Source organism: Aythya marila (assembly GCF_965140915.1).
Source record: "Aythya marila genome assembly, chromosome: 32".
Taxonomy (NCBI): domain Eukaryota; kingdom Metazoa; phylum Chordata; class Aves; order Anseriformes; family Anatidae; genus Aythya; species Aythya marila.
Genome location: NC_139073.1, coordinates 969,348 through 989,403, shown reverse-complemented (window position 1 = coordinate 989,403; position 20,056 = coordinate 969,348). Strand labels below are relative to the sequence as shown.

General features: G+C 69.7%; 1 protein-coding gene across 2 annotated transcripts; it reads right to left on the bottom strand.

Annotated features, from left to right (window-relative positions):
- Nucleotides 1-1,888: 1,888 nt before the first annotated feature.
- Nucleotides 1,889-19,473, bottom strand: COL5A3 (collagen type V alpha 3 chain). Of its 2 annotated transcripts, none has more exons than XM_082781772.1 (67): nt 19,369-19,473; nt 17,751-17,918; nt 17,431-17,644; nt 17,196-17,358; nt 16,615-16,737; nt 16,362-16,517; nt 15,490-15,603; nt 15,248-15,409; nt 15,046-15,093; nt 14,884-14,925; nt 14,741-14,803; nt 14,485-14,559; nt 14,332-14,415; nt 14,195-14,251; nt 14,026-14,079; nt 13,886-13,939; nt 13,690-13,743; nt 13,557-13,610; nt 13,428-13,481; nt 13,297-13,341; nt 13,067-13,120; nt 12,905-12,949; nt 12,729-12,782; nt 12,607-12,651; nt 12,479-12,532; nt 12,321-12,365; nt 12,179-12,232; nt 12,012-12,056; nt 11,732-11,785; nt 11,424-11,531; nt 11,278-11,331; nt 11,139-11,192; nt 10,970-11,014; nt 10,058-10,111; nt 9,931-9,975; nt 9,718-9,771; nt 9,572-9,625; nt 9,410-9,463; nt 9,198-9,305; nt 8,980-9,069; nt 8,831-8,884; nt 8,593-8,700; nt 8,373-8,480; nt 7,992-8,045; nt 7,792-7,845; nt 7,518-7,625; nt 7,348-7,401; nt 7,149-7,202; nt 7,002-7,055; nt 6,829-6,882; nt 6,597-6,704; nt 6,408-6,461; nt 6,162-6,215; nt 5,973-6,026; nt 5,809-5,862; nt 5,590-5,697; nt 4,355-4,408; nt 4,213-4,266; nt 4,020-4,127; nt 3,853-3,906; nt 3,582-3,617; nt 3,394-3,447; nt 3,077-3,320; nt 2,861-2,973; nt 2,631-2,699; nt 2,267-2,503; nt 1,889-2,168 (listed from the first exon to the last, which is right to left on the bottom strand). In XM_082781772.1, exons 1-67 carry the CDS (start codon nt 19,433-19,435, stop codon nt 2,022-2,024), a joined length of 5,325 nt encoding a protein of 1,774 aa, XP_082637898.1. In that variant the 5' UTR covers nt 19,436-19,473; the 3' UTR covers nt 1,889-2,021. The 2 variants fall into 2 exon arrangements, with proteins under 2 accessions (XP_082637898.1, XP_082637899.1); XM_082781773.1 differs by having other exon boundaries at nt 16,371-16,517.
- Between the last annotated feature and the right edge of the window lie 583 nt (nt 19,474-20,056).

Here is a 20,056-nt window from a genome sequence, read left to right as displayed (position 1 = left end):
CTAATTGCAGGCCCGGCACGAAGCTCCGGCCGCCCACCCGTGGGCCTGGGGGTTCTTTTTTTTTTGGGGGGGGGGACAGGTAGGGACACCCCCGACCCCCATTTTTCCAGGAAAACCCCGGTCCCTCCCCGCAGCAGCCGTGCTGAGCTGGGCCAGGGTGGGTCGGAGGGTGGTGCGGGTGGCACGGCGGGGACGTGGGGGACACGGGGACAATTTAAAGACCCCCCCCTCCTCGTGTCTTTGTCCCCTCGGGGATGGTGGCACTGCCATTGGCACAAGGCCGAGCGGCACATGGGGACATCGGCGGGGTGATGGCACGTGGTCCTGTGCCACCCCGGGGCCACCCAGGGGACCCGAGCCACCCACGCCCATCCCCAAACCCCACTGGGGAGCACCCATGGGTGTCACCCCCCTGCCACCACCCCCAGCTCCATCCCCAGGGGACGTTCACACCCCCTCGGTGTCCCCAAGCTGGGGACAACCTGGGGACCCCCCCCTTGCACCCGGATCCAGGCCGCCGCCGTGTCCCTCGTGCTCGGCGGCCACGTGTGAAGGCGCGTCCCCACGTGGCCCCCGCCTCGTCCCTGCTGCCACCCCATGGGGGTCCCAAACCCGGGGTTCACCCCCAGGGAGGGGACGCGGAGCCGTCCCTGTGTCCCCACGTCCCCAGACCCCCGAGGCGGGGCGGGTGGGGGGACATTGGGGCGACGCTCGGCACCCACCCCGTGCGCCCCCGCACCTTGGGGTGCCCGGTGGCGCGCCCCCCACCCCTTTCGGGGACACCCCGGGGGCAGGCGCTGGGGGATTCCCCGGTGCCAAACCGGGCATCCTGATGATGGGGGGGGGTCGGACAGCTCCCGGTTCCCCCCCCCCCTTCCCCTCCCCGCCCTTACCTGCATCGCGGGGGACCCGGCGGAGAGCAGCAGGAGGAGGCCGGGGAAGAGGCGCATGGTGGAGGCGCGGACTCCGCCGTTACCGGAGCCTCCGCCGGGGAACCGGGAGCGGAGCGGGGAGCGGAGCCGCGCCCGTTTCAGCGCCGCAGCCGCATCCCCGCGGCCGGGCCCCGCCGCCGCCGCCGCCGCCACCGGCTGCAGCCGCGGCACCGGCCCGGTGCAGGGCGCGGCGCGCCCGGTAGGGGAGGCTGGAGGCACCGGGCCGGGGCCGTGCTGGGCGGAACCGAAACGTTTTGAGCTGGGTGGAACGGCACCGGGACCGGGAGGGGGGGCTGCCGTGTGTGGGGGGGTGGGGGGGGTGTCCTCTTGCCCCCCCCACCGGGATGCTCGGGGTGCGCGCGGGCACCGGGATGCGGTACCGGGACACCGGGTGGGCGCTGCGCCGTGGCCACGGGGGGCGCACGAAGCCTTCCCCGACCCCCCCCACCTCGTCCCCTCAGGGATACCCGAGGTAAATCCCCCCCCCCGAAGTGGGGGGGCCCCCTCCTCCTCCCCAGCCGCCCCATTTGCGTGGAAATCGGGAAGGATTTGGGGGGGGCAGCCAGCTTCCATACAGTCGCTTTATCGTACAGTAACGGCACCGGGACCGGCACCGAGCTTCCCCAGCTCTGCCCCACGGTGAAACAGGGAGACCCCCCCCCCAAAAAAAAAAAAAAAAAATGGGCAGAGGGCTCCCCACGCAGGAGACCACGGTAAAATCGTATCCCCAGCGATGGCACCGGGAAGGGGGCCGTGGATCCGGTGCCCCCCCCGGTCCCTGCGCGTCGGTGTCGCCGTGCCGAGGGCACGTCCAGTGCTTCACTAAGGGAGCGTTGTAGCACCACGGGGAGGGGGCTCGGGCCCCCCCTCCTTACCATCTGGGGTGCCCTGCCCCAGCTTTGCCCCCCTCCCGCCTCGAGGAGCCGGCAGTATAAATAAGGGGGGGCCCCCGAGGGCAGGAGGGGACGGCGCTGCGGCGGCTCCGAGTCCTGAGAATGCCAGAGCAGAGCCTGGGGCACTGTCCCTGGCGCAGGGGGTGGCAGGGGGGGGGCACGGAGACCCCCGCCCGCCCGTGTCCGGGGGCCGGGCTCAGCCCACGAAGCAGACGGGGCCCAGCTCGAAGCCAAATTTCTGGTTGGCCTCTCCGAAATCGGCCACGGCCACGTCCATCAGCGGCAGCCGCTCGACGCGGGACGAGGACACCTCCAGCACCGTCCGCTCCTGGCCACGGCGTTCCTGCGGGGACGGGAGCGGGTCGAGGGGCTGGGAAACCCCCCCCAAAAAAAAAAGAAAAACCAGCAAACGGGGGTGCTGCAGGGCCTCAGGAGCCTCACCTGGCAGCCGTCGTGGAGGGCACGGATGGGGGCGGCCGGGTGGTCGTGGCCCAGCTCCTCGTCGTTGGCCCCGCGGAAGCGCAGGGCGCGGGCGAAGGAGGCGGCGCGGGCGTCGTACCAGGCGGCGGCGTGCTGGCACGTCAGGGTGAAATTCTGGCGGGCGCTGGAGCTCAGGAGGCGCAGGAAGGTGAGCTGGGGCACGGCCACCGGGTTCCCGTCCGCGTCCACGTAGGAGAACTGCGGGGATGGGGGTGGGGGGGGGGGGGGGACACGGCGCGGGGTTGAGGACCCCCGCGGGGTTGAGGTCCCCCGCGGGGGGGACCGTGCGCCCTCCCTCGAGGAGCCTCGTGCCCGTGGCTCCTACCTTCTTGCCCCTCCTGAAGGTGCTGTACCACGTCCCCGGCTTCTCCCTGTTCCAGGCAGCGAGACGGACCTGGGGGGGTGGTGTGTGGGGGGGGGGGGTGACAGAGGAGGCAAAACCTCGAACCCGCGGCCCCTCGGGGAAAAGCGAGCCCCGAAACGCCCCCCCTCCGCTTTCCCAGCTGGCGGAGAGGATTTTTGGACCCCCCCCCCATCCTCCCCTCTCGAACTCACGGCCTCGAATTTCTTCTCGGGGGAGAGGCAGGTCTCGCCGCCGGCCGTGAAGTTGCAGAAAACCCTGAAGGCGTCGCGGGAGCAGCCCTGGTTGGGGTCGATCCAGTACTCGCCTGGGGAGGAGGGCAAGAAGGACAGACGGACGGACAGACGGACGGACGGGGCCGGTCCAGCACCCCGCTTTTGTCACCCCCCCCTGCCCTCCCGAGCCCTCACCGTCCTGCAGGTGGGGGTGGCAGAGCTGCAGCTCCTTGCAGACGCGCGCGGGGCTCTCGGGGGTGCCCAGGGGTCGCCGCAGCTGCTCGACCTCGGTGCGCAGGGAGCTGAGCGAGGCGTACACCTCCTCCAGCCCCTCGTAGTCCTGGGGGGGTCCCCGCTCGCCCCGAGCCCCCTGGGCTGCCCGCCGGTGCCTCCCGCTCCGGCTCGAGGGCAGCGGCTCGAGCAGCTCAGCCGGGCGGCCCTGGGGAGGGCAGGGAAAAAGGGGTCAAGAGCAGAGCCCCCCCCATTGTCCCTGCGCCCAAAACGTCCCTTACCGGTGGTCCTGGGGGGCCTGGGGGGCCGGTGTCACCTCGGGGACCCAGAGCGCCCTGCAAAAGGAGTCGGCCACGCGGTGCTCGCCCCCTGCTGCCACCCAACTTTGGGGAGTGGGGGGGGGGTCCCATGGGAGCACACGATGGGAGCCCCCACCCTGTCCCCATCCCCGTCCCTCCCCAGCACTCACCGGGGAGCCTTTGGAGCCCTTCTGGCCCAAGGGACCCTGCGGGGAAGAGAAAAGAGGGGAGCGGCGGGGGCTGGGAGCAACCCTGGGCGTGCAGCGGTCCCACGGTGCTGCCCACGACCCCCCCCACGGGGCTCGTGCCCCCCCCCTGCCCCTTTCCCATCCTGGGGACAAAGCCCCCAGGTCCTTTAGGGGTGTTAAAGGCAGGCAGGAGAGGCGCAGGAGGCTCAGGAGGAGGCTTGGAGCACCCCCAAAAGCGCAGGCAAATACTCACCGACAACCCGGGGGGGCCGGGGGGGCCGGTGGGGCCGATGGGGCCGGCCAAACCCTGCGGGGGAGTCAGCATCAGCCCCGTGCTCGCCCTACCTGCGCCTCGTCTCCCCCTCCCCACACGAGCTGCGCAGCTCCCCCTGAAGCTCGGGGGAGACCCCAAACACTCACGGGGTCTCCTTTGGGTCCTGGGGGGCCCTGGATGCCCGGGAGCCCCTGGTCTCCCTTCTCCCCCATCTCCCCCGGTGGTCCGATGAGCCCAATCAAGCCGGCGTGGCCCTGGGGACAAAAGGGACGGTGAGGCAGCCACCTCCCCAAGGAGCAGCCCCCCAGCCCCCACCCCAAAAAAAAAAACCCGTCCCACCTTCTCTCCCTTGTGGCCGGGGTCTCCTTTGAGGCCGGGCAATCCCACGGGACCCTAAAAGAGGCAAAGTGGGGGCGGGGGGGGGGGTCACGGTGCCCGCGCTGCGCCCGGCCGGGATGGCTACGGGATGGCCCTGCCTTACCAGGGGGCCCGGTGGTCCCGTTTGTCCCGGTGCCCCCAAGAGGCCTTGTTCGCCCTGGAAGAGATTTGGGGTGGGAGAGGGGCACGGGGGTGAGCCCCCCGCCCCAAAAAATGCCCCTCTGAGCTGCCGTCGCCTCCAGTTGCAGCGGTGGGGGCCGAGGGGACGTCTCCAAGCCATGGTTTTGGGGCCGCATGGGAATGTCCCCACTGCCCCCGATGCCCCTGTCCCTGCTGACCCCATCCCCGCTGTCCCCATCCTTGTCACCCATCTCCAATGTCCCTGTCCCCGCTGTCCCCATCCCCGCTGTCCCCATCCCTGTAGCTCATTCCCAATGTCCCCAACTGTCCCTATCCCCATTGTCCCCATCCCTGTATCCCATCGCAATGCTCCTGGCCCTGCTGTCCCCATCCCCACTGTCCCCATCCCCATATCCCATCCCTGATTGCCCTGTCCCCGCTGTCCCCATCCCTGTAGCTCATCCCCAATGTCCCCACTGTCCCCATCCCTGTTGTTCCGTCCCCACTGTCCCCATCCCCATATCCCATCCCTGATTACCCTGTCCCCACTGTCCCCATCCCCACTATCCCCATCCCTGTAGCTCATCCCCAGTGTCCCCAGCGTCCCCACTGTCCCCATTCCCATTGTCCAGTCCCCACTGTCCCCATCCCTGTAGTTCATCCCCACTGTCCCCACTGTCCCCATCCCCAATGCCCCTGTCCCTGCTGTCCCCATCCCTGCTGTCCCCATCCCTGTAGCTCATCCCCAGTGTCCCCACTGTCCCCATCCCAATGTCCCCATCCCCGTTGTCCCCGTCCCTGCTGTCCCCATCCCTGTAGCTCATCCCCAGTGTCCCCACTGTCCCCATCCCAATGTCCCCATCCCCGTTGTCCCCGTCCCTGCTGTCCCCATCCCTGTAGTTCATGCCCAATGTCTCCACTGTCCCCATCCCCACTGTCCCCATCCCTCTGTCCCCATCCCAATGTCCCCATCCCCGTAGCTCACCCCCACTGTCCCCATCCCACTGTCCCCATCCCAGCTGCCCCCATCCCTGTAGCTCACCCCCAATGTCCCCACTGTCCCCATCCCAATGTCCCCAACCCCGATGCCCCTGTCCCCACTGTCCCCATCCCTGTAGCTCACCCCCACTGTCCCCACTGTCCCCATCCCACTGTCCCCATCCCAATGTCCCCAACCCCTCTGTCCCCCTTCCCTCTGTCCCCGTCCCCAGCACTCACCGCGGGGCCGGGGATCCCCCGCAGCCCTTCGGATCCCGGTCTCCCCGGGGGTCCCTGCGCCCCCACGGGTCCCGTCTTCCCGGGTGGCCCCTCGGTGCCAGGCTGCCCCTGGGGACACGGGGGGGGGACACGGGGAGCTGAGGCTGACCCCACACCGCGTCCTGCCCTGGGCTGGCGGGGGCAGTGAGTTTTGGGGGGGGGTCGGGGGGGGCCACCTACCTTGGCACCCTTCTCGCCCTGACGGCCCTCGCGCCCCACGGGTCCCACGGGTCCCTGAAAAAAGGGGGTGGGGGGGGGGCACCAGGAGCTGTGGCTGGCCCCGTTTGCAGCCCCACTGTGCTGTGCCCCCCCCCCCAAAATCCTCCTGCTCATCCCCTACTCACCCTCCGCCCGGGGGGGCCTGGGGGGCCCGGTTCCCCTGATGCGCCCGGCGGACCCTAAAACAAAACCGGGGAGGGGGGGGGGGATTTTGGGGTGAAAATGGCCCCAAAACGGGGACTGGGGGGGCGCACGGATGTGCAAGACCCCCGGGGAGGGGGGTTTAAGCCCCCCCCCCCCGCTGCCCCACTCACCGGCAGGCCGGGGTCCCCGCTGTCACCCTTCTCTCCAACAGCCCCATCCAGACCCTGCGACACGGGGCAGGGGGGAGCTTTTGTGCTGCCCCCCCCCCCCCCCCCCCCCGAGCCCCCTCCCCAAGGTTTTTGGGGTTCCTCGAGGGGGAGAGAACCGCGGTGTCCCCCCCACCCCCCCCAAAGCCCGGGGTGGGGACAGGGGGTGACATTGGGGCACGGTGGGGGGGGGGTGGGGGGCAAACTCACCGGTGGGCCGGGGTCTCCGGGGGGGCCGGGATCCCCTGGGAAGCCGATGGGACCCTGGAAAAAAAGGGGGGGGGGAAATGGGGGGGGGGCTGGGAGGGAGCCCCAGAGCTTGGGCCAGCGGGAAGGGGCACGGGTTCGGTGTTTCTGGGGTGGGGGGGGGGGCTGGGGGCGTCTCGCTCCTCCCTTTACCAGGTTGCCTTTGGCTCCATCCTCTCCGGGGGGGCCTTTTTTGCCGGGGGGGCCGGCTGCCCCCGACGGCCCCGCGTCTCCCTTCTCCCCCACGTCTCCTTTCACACCCTGCGGAGGGAGGGGGAGCGATCATATTGGGGGGGTTCGGGGCATTTTGGGCAGGAAAACGTTCGCCGGGTTCTGCCCCCCCCCCCCCAAAAAGGGACACCCCCCTTTGGGGTGTAATACTCACGGGGGGGCCAGGCTCTCCAGGGGCTCCGGGGTCCCCGGCTTCACCAGGCTCACCCTAAAAAGCAAGGAGAGGCACTGGGTGCAGGGAGGTGCACGTGGCCCCCCCCCAACCCCCTGGCTCCCCCCAGACCTCAAGACCCCCGTCGCCCCCCCCAGTCCCAGCCACATCCTTACCTTTTCTCCCACAGCCCCCGGCTGTCCCACGCCGCCCGGCATTCCCTGGGGACCCTAAAAGCAAGAGGATGGGGGGGGGGGGACACCCGTCGGCACCCCAAATTCCAGCCGAGCCCCCCCCCCCCCCCCTCCCCGAGCTCCACTCACCTCGGCACCGCTGGGTCCCTGCGGCCCACGGGGTCCTGGCGCTCCGGGGGGTCCCTGGCAGGGAGGGGGGGGGCACAGAGCGGGGTCAGACCCCAAAGAGCCACGGGGGCTGCGTGGGGAGCTGGAGATGGGGGTGAGGGACTCGGAGGGGGGTCCAAATTCGGGGGGGGGGGTCCGAATCCGGGGGGGGGGTCCTCACCATGGGGCCAACGTCGCCGTTTTCGCCCTTTTCGCCCGGGGGGCCCGGCATGCCCTGTGGTGGAGCTGGGGTTAGCTGGGGGTCCCTCGTGTCCCTTGTTCCCAAACCGTGGTGTCCCCAACGACCCAGCAGGCCCCCCCCCCCACCCCCCCAGCTGGGGGTCTCCTTACTTGCAGGCCGGGGGGGCCGCTCAGGCCGGGGTGACCCCGCGATCCCTCGTCTCCTTTCTGCCCAAACATCCCCTGCTGCCCGCGGCGCCCCGGCTCCCCATCCGCTCCCTGCCAAGAGAGGGGTCGGGGTCAGGACCCCGCAGACCCCATTGGGGGGGTCCAGGGGGGGGCATGGGATGGAGCCGAGATGGGAAGCGGCGCGGGCAAGCGCTCGGTTGTGGGATCGGGGGAAGAAACGGGGTGGGAAGGGTCCCCCAAAAAAAAAACAACTCACCGCAGGGCCGGGGTGCCCGATGGGTCCCTGGATTCCTGGCGGTCCCGGAGGGCCCTGCGGGGACAGCAGCACCCCCGTGGGGTTTGGGGGGGGCCCCCAAAACGTTTCTCCCCTCGCTCCTCCCCACCTTGCCCCGTTCCTGGAGCTGCTTTGCCCCTCCGGGACCCCTCTGGGGGGCAGAGCAGCCCCTCGGCACTCACCGCCTCGCCCTTGTCTCCTTTGCTGCCCTTCTGTCCGGGAAGCCCCATCTCGCCCTGGCCAGAGGGACACGGTGACAAGGTGACAAACTCCTGTGTGTCCCCCCCTCACTGCTGTCCCCCCCCCATGTCACCCACACGCGAGCCGGGAGCGCTGGAGGCCAGGGAAAGCTGGCACGGCTGGGGAAGCAGGGGCCAAGGAAAATCCCCCCCGCTCCCGGGGAAGCCACAAACCCATCGGGGGGGGGTCCCCGGACCCCTGGACGCATCCCCGAGCCCCCCCCCCAGGTGATACCAACAGCAAAACGTGGAAAAAATCAAAATAAAATTAAAAAAAATGCTGCTGGGGGGGCTGAGGTGCACCCCCCTCCCGCGACGACTCACCTTGTCCCCATCCTCTCCAGCGGGGCCGGGGGGGCCGGGGGGTCCCGGCAGCCCCAGGGGGCCCTGGATCCCATCGTGCCCGGCCGGCCCCATGGGACCCCGCTCACCCTATGGGGAGGAAGAGGAAGGGATGAGGAAGAGGCCAACTGGGCCCCCCCAGCTCATCCCGGAGCTGCCCCAAACCCCCCCGCCTCGCCCCCCTGCGCCCTGCGGCACCTACCGGGGACCCCTTCTCGCCCAGGGGGCCGGGGGGGCCCTGTGCACCCCCCCGGCCGGGCAAACCGATGCCTCCCGCGGCCCCCGTGGGGCCTCGCTCGCCGGGGGAACCCTGGGGAGAAAGGAGAGGCAGGGGTGGAGGGGGAGAGAAAGGCTCAGCAGCCTTCCTCCCCCCCCCCCAGTCACCCTCCTCCTCCTCCCCGAATTGCGCACGAGGGAAACCCCAAAAACTTTGTACTCACCGTGGGGCCGGGGGGGCCGGGGGGCCCTTCGCCACCCTTCAGGCCGGGAGGACCCTACAGGAGGGCAGGGGGGGTTAGGATGGAGCCCGCTCCCCCTCTCCCGGGTGGGCTGTTTTGGGTTGTGCCCCCCCCCCCGGCGCAGCACTCACCGTCTCTCCGGGTGCCCCCCGTGCGCCGGGGAAGCCGTGGATGCCGGGGGGGCCACTCTTCCCTGCAGCACCAGCCGGGCCGGGGTCTCCCTGCGGGGGGGGGGACAGGAGGAGCAGAGAGCTTTGCTCTGACCCCAAAGAGCCGGGGGAGAGCCCCCGAGACCCCCCCAGAGCTCACAAAGGGGGTGGGCGTGCGGCCCCCCCAGCCCCGCTCCTACCTTGGCTCCTTCTCGGCCAGCAGCTCCGGGCAGACCCTGCTCCCCGGGGGGGCCGGGGGGGCCTGGGTGCCCCCTCTCGCCCACCGGCCCCGTTTCGCCCAATTTACCCTGCGGGTAGAAAACAGGGTCAGCATTTTTTTTTTTGGGGGGGGGGGTCTCTCCATCCATCCAGGCTCACTTCCACACCGAGCTCTGCCGATTTTCCCCCTCACCTGGGGTCCCACCACCCCCGTGGGGCCGGGGGGGCCGGTTTTGCCGTGAAATCCCTGCGGAGGAGAAAGGAAAAAAAAAGAAAAAAAAAAAATTTGGTTAAAATTGGGTTTCTCCTGCTGTCCCCTCGGGGGGCTGGGGGTTCGGGGTGGGGGGGGTCTCACCGGCTCGCCACGCTGCCCTGGGTGTCCCGGCAAGCCGTCCTTCCCGGGGGGGCCCTAGGTAGGAGCAGGGGGTTGTGGAGGGGAGGGCAGGGGGACACACCAAAACCCCACTCCTCTCCCCATGCTGCCCCCCCCAAAAAACTTACAGGGGGCCCTTTGGTGCCCGGGAAGCCGTGGGGACCCTGCGGACCTTGAGGGCCCTGTGGGAAGAAGGAAAAATTTTGGCGGTGGCGCTGGAGCTTCCCCCAAAAGCTCTGGTGCCCCCCCCCCGTCGAGCCTGGCACCCCGTTACCCCCGTGCTCGGCCCCGTTCCTTTTTGGGGTGGCTTTGTAGGGGCGCACCCCGTGCAGCGTCTTTACCTTCTCCCCCACCACGCCGGGGGCCCCATCGTGGCCAGGATCTCCCTGGGGAGACAGAAAGAGGGTGGCAGCAAGGGGGGAGGGACAGTGGGGACAAGGAGGACCCCAAAACCAAGCTCCTACCAACCTTTGGGCCGGGTTTCCCTGTAGGGCCGGGCAGCCCTCGCTCCCCCGGCAGGCCCTGTGTGGGGGCAAAGAGCAGGGTGAGGAGTTGTGGGGTTGGGAGGGGGACAGGGGACAAGAGGGGGGTGGCACACGGCTGTCCCCAAAGCAGCTCCTGTAGGACGCAGATGGAAGTTTGGGGCTGGCTGCTGTGGGAAATGAGAGCCCCCCCCGATCCTAAATGCCATGGGATGTGGGTGGGACGCAGGGCATGGGGTTGTGGGGTAGGGCAGGAGCCAAGGAAGGCCCCAGGATGGGTGCCGTGGGCCATAAATGGCTTTGGGATGGTCGCCACGGGGTTGAATCGGCCTTGGGGATGGCTGCTGTAGGGTAAAATCGGTCCCGGGGTGGTGGCTGTGGGGTACAGCCAGCCCCATGATGGTTGTTGTGGGGTATAACCAGTCCCATGGTGGTCACTGTGGGATGTAACCGACCCCACAATGGTCACTGTGGGATAAAACCGACCCCACGATGGTCACTGTGGGGTAAAACAAACCCCATGGTGGTCACTGTGGGGTACAACCAGCCCCATAATGGTCCCTGTGGGATAAAACCGACCCCATAATGGTCACTGTGGGGTATAACCAACCCCATAATGGTCCCTGTGGGATAAAAACAACCCCATAATGGTCACTGTGGGATATAACCAGCCCCACTAGGGTCATTGTGGGGTATAACTGGCCCCATAATGGTCCCTGTGGGATAAAAATGACCCCATAATGGTCCCTGTGGGGTACAACCAGCCTCCTTATGGTCCCTGTGGGGTACAACCACCCCCACCAGGCTTCCCGACGGCACCCAGGGGTGCCCCCCATCAACACCACCCAGGGGTGCCCCCCATCACCCCCAGCTCGGGGTGGGGGCCGCGGCCGCTCACCGGGGGCCCTCGCTGTCCCGTCTGCCCGGCCTGGCCAGCCTTGCCCTGTGGGGAGAGACGAGGTGGGGGGGGGACAGCAGCACACGGGGGGTGTCCCCCCCACCCCAGAAGGACGTGGGGGACGGGGAACGTCCCAACGGGGTGCTGTGGCGTGCTGTAGGGCACTCACCCTCTTCCCTTTCTCTCCTGCCAGCCCCACGGGACCCGGGAAGCCAGCGGATCCCTGAGGACAGAGAGCACGGGTCACAACCCGGGGACACCTTGGGGACACCTTGGGGACACCCCAAATGCCACCCCCCTTTGCTCACCTTAGGGCCCTGACGCCCGGGATAGCCTGGGAGGCCCGGCACCCCCAGCTTGCCCTATAAAGGAGAGAGCAGGGTTGAGGTGTGGGCTACTGGGGGGACACGGGGACACGGGGATGGGGACATGGGGACATGGGGACAGTTCTCACCTTCTCCCCCGCGGGGCCAGCGGCACCCGGCTCCCCCATGGGACCCGTTTGCCCCTTCAGCCCCTCGGGGCCGTCCTCGCCACGGGGTCCCAACGAGCCTTGGTCACCCTAAAGGCAAGGCAAAGGTGCAGGGAGCACGCTGCCAGCTGGTCCCCAGCTCCCCCTCCCCAAAATATCTCCCCCTCCCCAAAATATCTCCCCCTCCCCAAAATATCTCCCCCTCCGGCTCCATCCCACTCCGTACGACCCCAAATCCTGCAGCCCCGTGGGGAGGATCCCCCCCCCCCGGATCCCAGCACCCCGCTTACCCTGTCGCCCTTGGGACCCATGTCGCCCTTGAAGCCAGGGAATCCATCTTCACCCTGAGGGGGGGGGGCAGCAGGTTTTAAGGGGATGGGGCCGTGCGGATGGGGTCGCAGCGTGGGGCCGAGCCCCAAATCCCAATGCAGAGCTGCCTCCAGCCGCAGCCCTCACCCCCCCAACCCCAAGGCTACCCCAGGGCAGGGGCGAGTGCCCCCCAAAACCTGGGGCTACTGCAGGACCAAGACCCCCCCACCCCGCTGACCCCCTCGCCACCCCACCCCTTACCTTCTCCCCTTTGCTGCCCTTCAGGCCCCGCACCCCAAAAGCTCCCTGCAGAGACAAAAAGGGGGCCGAGGGAGGACCCCAACCCCGGGGGACACCCCCCCCGGGCCCCCCACCTCGTCCCTTAGCAGGGCCACGCAGCGTGTGGGGTGGGGGGGAGCTGAGCTTACCTTCACCCCACGGGGTCCCGGATAGCCGACGGGACCCGGGGCACCCACGGGACCCTGGGGACAGGCTGAACATCAGCAAAAAACCCACAGGGGAGACCCCACAGCCGTGCCTGGGACACGGGGTTGGGACCCGTCCCCTTACCTGGAGGCCCTTTTCTCCGGTCGGCCCTTCTCGGCCAGGGTGACCCTGCAGGGACACCCCAAAAATGAGCCCCAAGATGGGGAGGTGACAGCGGCGTCCCCGTTGTCCCCGCGGTGCCGGGGATCAGCCTGACCCCAAATCCCCTCTCCGGTACTCACCGGGGGCCCGTCGGCCCCAGCCACCCCTTGGATTCCCGGCTTCCCCGGAGGGCCCTGGGCGAGAGGAGGACGTGAGGGGGGGGGACACGGTGGGACCACCCCCTCGTCCGTGCCAGCTCCAGACTCACCTTGTCCCCCGGCAGCCCAACGGGGCCCTGGGGGCCGGGCAGACCCTGCGAGAAAACAGTGGGGTGCTGAGAAGGGCCCCCCAGCCCCATGGGGACACCCCCTTGGCCCCCCCATCCCTTACCTGCGGACCGGGGTTTCCTTGCTGGCCCGGGGGGCCCGGCTCCCCTTGGATTCCCTGGGTGGGGGGCAGAGGAAATCCATCAGCACGGCCCCAAAAAAAAAACCCTGCGGGCACCCTCCCGTGCCTCCCCACCCTTGGGGTTAATTTGGGGTGGGGGCTCCCAGCAGGGCACCCACCACGTTGCCCTTGGGTCCCGGCGCGCCGTCGATGCCGCTGGCACCCTGCGGGGGGGGGGGGGGGAAAGGAGGGAGCCTCAGGGCGCTGCACCCCAAGGCGACGCCCTGCAGAAAAAGCCCGGACGGACAGACGGGGACGGACAGACGGACGCTGCCCCTTACCGGTGGTCCCGGGGGGCCGGGGGAACCCCGGGAGCCGATGAGCCCCCGCATGCCCTAGGGCCAAGGAACGGAGGCGTTAGCAGGGGGCCAGAGCCCGAATCTCCCCTCCAAAAAGCTGCGGGGGGGCCAAAACCCCCCAAACGTGGCTGTCCTGGTTCTTCGTGCCCCCCAAAACCTCCTGGGGATGGGGGACAACCGAGGCCAGCCCCCCCCCCCCCGTGGATACTCACGGGTTCCCCCGGTTGTCCCCGTGGTCCCGGCAAGCCGTCGGAGCCCTGGGGGGGGACGGAGAGGAGCTGAGCGTGTCCTGCCCGCACCACCAGGGCCTGATCCTTCCCCAGCCCCCCCCCAGGATCCTCACCCTGGCTCCTTTCTCCCCGGGGGTGCCCGCGGGTCCTGGCTTCCCCACGTCACCCTACGGGACGGAGAGGAGGTGAGGGGACACCGGGACGGGTGGCGGCAGGAGGGGACGCGGCGCGGTGGCACTTACCCTGTGGCCTTTCTCCCCCGGCAGCCCCGGCAAACCATCGAAGCCCCGGTCACCCTGCGGGGCACAAGATGAGCCCACGGCCCCCTCCCCCAAAAAAAAAAGGGGGCCGTGGGCGTCCTGGCACCCCAAGCACCTTGGGTCCGGTGTCCCCCGGGAGTCCCCTGGCACCGTCTGCTCCAGCGCGACCCTGCGAGAAGGGGGTGAGGAAGGGGCAAAAAGCTCCGTGCCCCCCCCCCCCCCAGGGGTGAGGGGGCAAGTTTGGGGGCGTGTGGCAGCAGGGTAAGGCGTTTTGCGGGGGGGGGGCTGCAATTAAAACCCACAGCGCTTACCCGTCTGCCCAGCTTCCCCGGTGGTCCCGGGGGTCCCTGCAGTCCCCGGGGACCCTGATGGAGAAGAGGAAGAGGAGTGAGAGGAGAGGAAGGCTTCCAACAGCCCCCCCCCCCCCCAACCCCAACCTTACGAGACTCACCCGCGGCCCCATGTCCCCTGCGTCCCCTTTCAGGCCCGGGTGTCCTGGCAGACCCTAAAAAAAAACGGAGAGCGTGGAGCCCCCGCCACGGGGGGGTGCCCAAAGACCCCAGTGTGAGGTGGGCACCCCAAGGGGGTCCCGCAGCAGCCCCCACGCCAGCAGCACTCACCAGGGGACCCGGGCGGCCGGTGAGCCCCATGGGGCCGGGGGGGCCCTTCATGGCAAGCTGGGGAGGGAAAGGAGGAGAGGGGTGAGGCGGGAGGGGGGAGGCTGAGCCGCGGGGGTGGGCGCGGGGGGGGTCCTGACCTTCGCCTGCTGTAGGATCGCCTGGGCTTGGGCTTCTTGGAAGGAGACGGTGGGGCCCTTGAGGGAGTCCCCCCCAAACTGGAACTGGGAGAGGAGCGGGGTGAGGGCAGGGGGGAGCCAGCAGCCCCCCCAGCCTCACATCCCAGCCCCTACCGGCAGCATGATCATGGTCCCGGCGGGGCCGCGGATCCCGTCGGCTCCTGGCAGCCCCGGCCGTCCCGCGGGGCCCTTTTTTTTTGGGGAGGGGGAAAGGGGGGGTGCTCGTCACCGTCACGCCAGCAGAAGCCGAGCTGTCAGGTCAGGGCCTGCAGCTCCATCGCCCCGCACGCCCCGGCACGCAGCCGAAACGCCTGCGGCCCCACAGCCGGCCCCGTTGCGGGGCAGCTCTCCCTCCCCGTCTGCTCCATACCTGCTCTCCGGGGTCCCCGGGCAGCCCTGGGAGCCCCGGTGGTCCCAAAGGTCCCGTTTCCCCCTGCGGAGGACACGGAGGAGCGTTAACGCTTGGGCTTCTGCAAGCCCTCCCCGCAGCAGCACCCCCCCCCTGCTCCTTACCGCAGGGCCCGGGGGTCCCGGCGGCCCCTCGAATCGCCGACCCTAAAAGAGAAAGGAGTGAGCACGGCGCGTCCCTGCGCCCCGTCCTGCAAGCCACCACCCACAGGTGACCCACAAGAGGGCTCTAAGTGTCCCCGGGGAGCCACATGCCCCCCTTCTCACCGGTTCCACGACGGCCGGCTCGCCCTTGTCCCCTTTCAGGCTGGGTTCCTGCGGGACGCAGCGCGGCGCCGGGGTCAGGGACCGCGGCCCCGAGCTCGGGGCTGAGCTCCGAACCGCCTGCAGGACCCCCGGACCCCATACCGTGGCCCCAGCTCGTCCGGCCGTGCCTGGAGGGGGTCCCGGTCCTCGTCCCCAGCGTTACCTGGGGAGCCCGGATCACCGTCTCCTCCCGCTCGGCGGGGCCGAAGCGCTCCGGGCTCGCGGGGTCCCCGTCGTAGTAGTCCTCGTAGCCCGGTGGCTCCCCGCTGGCAACCCCAGCGGCTCCGTCCTCCCCGGATTCCAGCACGAGCTCCTCGCCAGCGTCCTGAGGGACAGGGTTTGATGCTGGGGATGCGCAGATTTTGGGGATCCCCTGCCCGCTACTGCTCCCGGCCCCGGCGGTACCTCGAAGGGCTCGGTGAGGTTCAGGGCGACGCTCACGGTGGTGGCCAAGCTGGAGGTGACCGGTGGCGAGGAGCTGTCCTCCGGGGACGGCGGCGTCGGGGTGGGTGTGATGCCCTTGGGTGATGCGCAAAAGGGCACGGGGTGAGGATCTCAGCACTACAGCAAAAGGAGGCGCTGGCCCCTTTTGGGGAGGACCCCTCACGGGGTCCCGCAGCGACGCCGCGATTTTGGGGTGTCCCCAAAGCCGCAGCCCAGCTTCGGGACGCCGGAGCCGTTGGTCTCTTGGGTTTGGGGAGGGCGAGGCAGGGCTGGGCAGCCGGGGCTGCCGTTCCCTTGCACGTCGGGGCCGTGCAGCCCCTGGCTCCGAGCAGCACCTGGAGCTCGGCCACCCCTCGCCGGGGCTCTCCCACCCGGCCAAGGCTGAGTCATCGGCAGGAGGGACCGCGGCCCTTGGCCAGCCTCCGGCCTCCAGCTGCAGCCCCGACCCACTTCCAGAGCCAAGGGAGGACGAAGGCGAAGAGGGGGCTGCCCCCAGGGGACCCCCAGCGGGTCCTGGGACCAGGCCAGGAGCCGTGGGGACGGCTCAGCCCCAGGTGCAATCGGGACCGGCGGCCTTACAGGCGCGGGGAGGAGCCGGCACGGCCAGCGCCCTGCCAAAATCGCATCCAACAGACCCAAAGGTCTGGCTCTGCCGGGGCCAGCGCTGCCGGAGCCGGCCCGTTTTGCCCCAAATTGCACAAAGACGAGGCGGGGAAGCTGCTCTGGAGGCAAAGCACCGTGCCGAGGCACTGCCAGCTCGGAGACGCATCCGGGTCCCTCGGGCCACGCACACCGCTCCGTATTTAAACCAGATTCGGGGCTCGGCTGCTCACCCTCACTACCTGGCTGGCCACGGCGGAGGGCTCGGGGGCCTCGTGCTGCTCCTGCAGCTCCTTGTTCCTCCTCTTCTTGCCCTTGCCCTTGCGCTTGCCTTTCCCCTTGCCCTTCTTGCCCTTCCTACGCGGGGCGGCGCTGGGCTCCGGGCCGCTCTGCAAGGGGCAACGCAGAGAAAAACGTGGGCATCTGGGGGTGTCGGCAGGAGGGGAGCACCCAAGGGTCCCCCCCCGAGCTTGGTCGGGTGCCCACCTCCTCCGGGAAGGGGGCCAGGAGCGGGTAGAGCAGGGGCTGGTCGCAGGCTGGCATGTAGAGCTGGCAGTAGGAGTGGGCGGCCGCGGGGTCCGGCACGATCAGCAGCTGCTGGATGTCACCCTGCGGCGAAGAAGGAGAGGGCGAAGGGGGTGGCAGCAGGGTGGGGTGGGGGGGGGGAATTGTTCTTTTTTTTTGTTTTTTTTTTTTTTAATTCCCCCTCCCAAGACGCCCCGGATGCGTGCCCTGTCCCCGCACAGCTCGGGACAGCCAGCACGGACACCCCCTCGGCCCTGGCTTGCAGGCACAGGGCGGGGGGGAACGGACAAAGGCAGCCTTGTCTGCTCCCTGGGGGGAAAAATAAGCGGGGGGGGGACAGCAGCTCCATCGCCTCGCTGCCTCAAAGCGTCCTCTTTGCCCGTGGCCCCTGACATTTGCAGCGGGAGGGAATGCGAGGAGGGGAACGGGGACAGGGAGCAGCCCCCAGCGGGAGCGACCCCCAAGGCGTCACCCCATTTTCCTGTGACAGCCGGGACGACGGCACGGGGATTTTTTGGGGTGTGTGGGGGGGGGACCCTCACCTCGAACACCTCCTCATCCAGCAGGCGCGCCCCGAAAAGCGTCACCCCCTCGGTGCTGACGACGGGCCGGGGTCCTCGCTCCAGCGGCAGCGTGGCGAGGAGGTGGCAGTCCACCAGCAGGGACACGTTGGTGCCCTCCACGGCCAGCGCCACGCGGTGCCACCTGCGGAGACGGGGCTGGTTTGGGGCGAAAAGGAGCAGAATCCGGCCTCCCCCCCGTGGCTCTGACGCTCACCTGCCGTCGGCCAGGTTCACCTTGCGGAAGACGGGGTAGCGCTCGGGGGCCGGGTGCCCGTCCTGGTCCTCGTAGAGGAAAACGGGCGAGCGCCCGACCTCCAGCCCCAGCTGCTGCACCCCGCGCTCGTCGTAGATGGAGAGCAGGAAAGCTTGGCCGCCGCGCCGGGCACGCACCGTGGCCAGGATGGAGAAATCCTCGGGGAAGGAGGAATCTGCAGCAGGGGTGGAACCGGGGGGGCGTTCAACCCGAGCCCTAGGGATGCTCGCGGTCCCCCCCCAAAAAAAGAAAAAGGGTGGTGGTGGGAGGGGGGGGGGTACCGGGGAAGAGCTGGCGGGTGGGCGCGCTGAGCTGCGTGCGGTTGTCCACGCGGAAAGCCAAATCGGGGTCCTCGGTGCCGGGGCGCTGGGTGCAGATCCCGGCGGTGACGGCGACGCCGTCCCGGCCGTCCTTCATGCCCAGAGTCTGCAGCACGTCCACGGGCACGGCTGCGGGGCGAGAAGAGACCCCCCCCCACCCCCCCCCGCAGGGTTATTAGGACCCCCCCCCAACCCGAAAAGCCCCGAATCACCCTCGGCGGTGATTTTCGCCCCGCGTCCCCATCCCCCTGCCTGCGTCCTGCCAAAACGGGGCCGGTGCCAGGCAGCTGTGTGGGCCCAAGGTCCGGTCCGCGGCCGCCAGATTCCTCCGGCGCATTCCTCCGCCCCCGCGGCACGGGAGCACCCCAAGGGGCTGGAGACCCCCCCCCTTTTTTTTTTTTTTTACCCTTTTACCCCCCCCCCACGCGCGCACGCGCTCCCCCTGAGCGCCCCGTTTGGCTGGGCGACGAGGGGATCCCGCAGGGTTTCGGGCGTGCTGAGGGTTAATCCCGGCACGGCCAGGTGTGTGGGGACGGGGGGGGGGGGGGGGACATAGGATTTGGGGTGGGGGGGGGTGAATGCAGCCACATCAGACAGCACCGGGCCCCCCGCCCCAGGGTGCCAGATGCACGGAGGAGCCTGTCCGGGCAAGCTGGGGAGGGGGAAGCGGGTGCAGGAGGTTGAGTGGGGGGGGGAAAAATTCCTCCTGGGGCTCCCCACGCTGTGCCCCCCCCCCATCTGGGGCACCCTAAGTGACAGCGGGGACACGGCCGGGGCTGGGAACGGGCTGACCCCGCAGCGGCCGTGCCGAATCTCAGGCCCTCCTGACCCCGGCACATGGGGCTGGTTTCCTGCCCGTGCTCCCCGGGGAGGGCTCGTGGCGTGCCGGGACCCCCCCCCCAGCAAGCCAGGACCCCCCCCCAAAAACCACCACCACCACCACCCACCCCTTTCCCGGCACAGCGGTCGTGGGTGGTCCCGGCCCCACGGATTCCTGGCCTGGGTGTTTTGGGGTGGGGGCGTGGGAATGCCGAAGGTGAATCCCCGTTATTGGCACCAAAATGCCCCCCCCCACCCCAAAAGCCCCCCCAAGTGACCCGGCTTCGTGTCCCACCTGCTCCAAGCCACGCACCGTGGAGGGGACACGGGTGCCTCTGGGGACACCGAGCCCTTGGGCTGCAAGGGGGGGCCCTTAACCAGGGTGGGGGGCACCCCTTCATTGGGTGGGGGGGGGGCACCCTTAACCCTGAGGGCACGACCTCCACGCGGTGACCCCCCCACCCTCACCGCTCCCTCTCCCAGCCCAGGGGGACCCCCGCAGCCACCTCCGGGCGGGTGCCCCCCAAAAATGGGTGCTTGCCTGCCCCCCCCCCGGGTGGGGTGGGGTGGGGGGGGACACCTCCCCCCCTCCCCACCCCTGTCCGTGGTGCTGAAGTCACCGGGCCCCCCCCCAGACCCCAAGAGGGGACCCCCACGCGTGCCCACGGCAGGGGGGCGCGCAGCGCGGGACACGCGTGGGCGTGGGGAACCCCCCCCCCAAAATACCCCCCCCCGGGCCCCCCCACGCCCCCCGGGGTACCTGCGGTGGCCACTGGCAGCAGGGCGAGGAGGGCGAGGAGGGCGGCGGGGCGCGGGGGGGGCTCCATGCCCCCGGTACCGGAGCGCACAGCTCGGCCCTGCCGCCGCCGTGCTGAGCCCAGCGGGGCGGGGGGGGTGTGTGTGGGGGGGGGGAAAGCCCCGGCCCGCCCAAAGCCCCCGCCTCCAGCCCGGCCCAGCCCCCCGGGCGGAGCCCCCCCACCCCCCCCGGTTAATTTAACCCCCCCCCCCGGTTCGGGAACACGGCCCCCAAAAAGAGGGGCTGGGGGGGAGAGACGCAAAATCGCATATGAGGAGGTTTGGGGGTGCCGAAGTGCCCCCCCATGGGGAGGTTTTGGGGTGCACTGCCCCCCCCCGGGGTAGATTTGGGGGTACAAGACCCCCCCACACAGGCAGGTTTAGAGGAGTATGACCCCCACCCCACTCCCAGCCCCACAGGCAAGTTTGGGGGCACACAAAACCCCAAATGGGGAGGTTTGGGGGTGCAAAATTGCCCCCCATGGGGAGGTTTGGGGGTGCACTGCCCCCTCCCGGGCAGATTTGGGGGTACAAGACCCCCCCACACACAGGTAGGTTTAGAGGAGTATGACCCCCACCCCACTCCCAGCCCCACAGGCAAGTTTCGGGGCACGCAAAACCCCAAATGAGGTTTCGGGGTGCCGAACTGCCCC

What these genes read in the sequence shown, in the direction of transcription:
- COL5A3 (XM_082781772.1), bottom strand. Translation starts at nt 19,435, where the DNA reads ATGGAGCCCCCCCCGCGCCCCGCCGCCCTCCTCGCCCTCCTCGCCCTG. An exon ending in CGGTGATCCGGGCTCCCCAG is followed by an intron (nt 15,094 to 15,247) that starts GTAACGCTGGGG and finishes TGCGTCCCGCAG; the next exon opens with GAACCCAGCCTGAAAGGGGA. An exon ending in AGCCGGCCGTCGTGGAACCG is followed by an intron (nt 14,926 to 15,045) that starts GTGAGAAGGGGG and finishes TTTCTCTTTTAG; the next exon opens with GGTCGGCGATTCGAGGGGCC.